Genomic DNA, 1,251 nt, shown 5'->3' with positions numbered 1-1,251 from the left:
GAATCAATGTTTTTGGTTTTATTTGTTAGGATTATTTATGGATATTTTACTTGAAGGCCTAAGAATGAATTAGATACCTTACAGCATCCAGGATTTAAAATAGATATGTGGGAGCAACTTTTAAAATGAATTGTAGTTTTAAATTGTAATATACAATATTTGTAGTCTTTATTTTCTCTGAGCTCTTTTTCCTTAGGTGAAGACCTCTGTGCTGAAAAGGTACCATGTCACTTCACTCTTCTGGCCATCAATGAATGGAGGTCGTGGACTCTTGAACCAAACAGTGTCAAGGAAAATTGAAATTGGGATTCAACACTAGACATTACCTCCTAAACTGGAAAGACATGTAAACATGGGAGATGAGGCTGACATTTTTGTTCAGCCGTCTTCTGCCATGAGCACAGAAAGATCCATCTGCAAGATCGAAAGAAGAGGGAAGTAGAATTTAGGGAGAAACCGAGAAGAGAGAGCATGTGGCTTCAGGGAGAGAGAGAAGTAGACTTGAGTCTTGGTATTAGTAGAGCTCCTGGTTTCAGTCTCTGATACCCAGCTGCTTTTCTTGCCCTTAGATTTTTTTAGACACTCCTATATCCTTGCAATAACTCCCCCTTTCTGGCTTAGGCTGCTTTGAGTGGATTTCTGTCCTTGCTGACCTGAAACATTACTGTGTACACCAACCTATAGAGCAGCCTTCAGAGCAGTCAGATGGTCTTGGAATCATTCCCAGGGCTGTGGTTAGTAGCGTCTAAGCATCTGAAGGGCTTCTTTATGGGGTATGGGTCTTGGATATGGACTAACAGTGGAGTCTAATGCACTTCAGCAACTTGCCACCACCACATTGCACTTTTGATTCTGTGCTTTCCAAATAGAAACCATAAGAAATGCTAGTATAAACTGAATTCAGTGCTAAATGGGTTTATTAAAACTTAAAGAAACCAAACATAACTGGCAGAAAACATTTTCAGAATGATCTGATAAAAACCATTAGAACCCATACTGATATTTTTCTACATAGCATGTTCTGATGACTAAATCCGTAATGGCTTTTATATTATTTTTAGTTTTCCACTGTTTCTCCACAGAAGGAAATGTTCAGAATCCAGAGTATGTTAGTATTGAAGCACTTTTCTGAGTAATAAAACAGGCTTGCCCCTGATAAAAAGAAAAGAAGAAGCCCATATCAATGTCTATTCAAGAACTCTTTTTTTTTCAGTGATGGTGTGTGTTGGGGGTGGGTGGTGGTGGTGGTGG

The 1,251-nt window shown here is 38.9% G+C and overlaps 1 protein-coding gene across 1 annotated transcript in view; it reads right to left on the bottom strand.

Annotated features, from left to right (window-relative positions):
- Positions 1 to 1,057: 1,057 nt before the first annotated feature.
- The window catches only part of LOC103583882 (gastrokine-1-like), a gene marked incomplete at its 5' end in the record, with an annotated part of 5,290 nt that continues 5,096 nt past the window's right edge, over positions 1,058 to 1,251 (bottom strand). Inside the window, one exon of the mRNA XM_008565076.1 lies at positions 1,058 to 1,152. Coding sequence (XP_008563298.1) covers positions 1,058 to 1,152 — 95 coding nt within the window. The remainder of the gene's footprint in view (positions 1,153 to 1,251) is intronic.

The sequence above is a fragment of the Galeopterus variegatus genome, unplaced genomic scaffold (genome assembly GCF_000696425.1).
Source record: "Galeopterus variegatus unplaced genomic scaffold, G_variegatus-3.0.2 Scaffold29849, whole genome shotgun sequence".
NCBI classification, from domain to species: domain Eukaryota; kingdom Metazoa; phylum Chordata; class Mammalia; order Dermoptera; family Cynocephalidae; genus Galeopterus; species Galeopterus variegatus.
The sequence above is the reverse complement of the archived record's forward strand: the minus strand, read 5'-3'. Positions and strand labels throughout refer to the sequence as shown.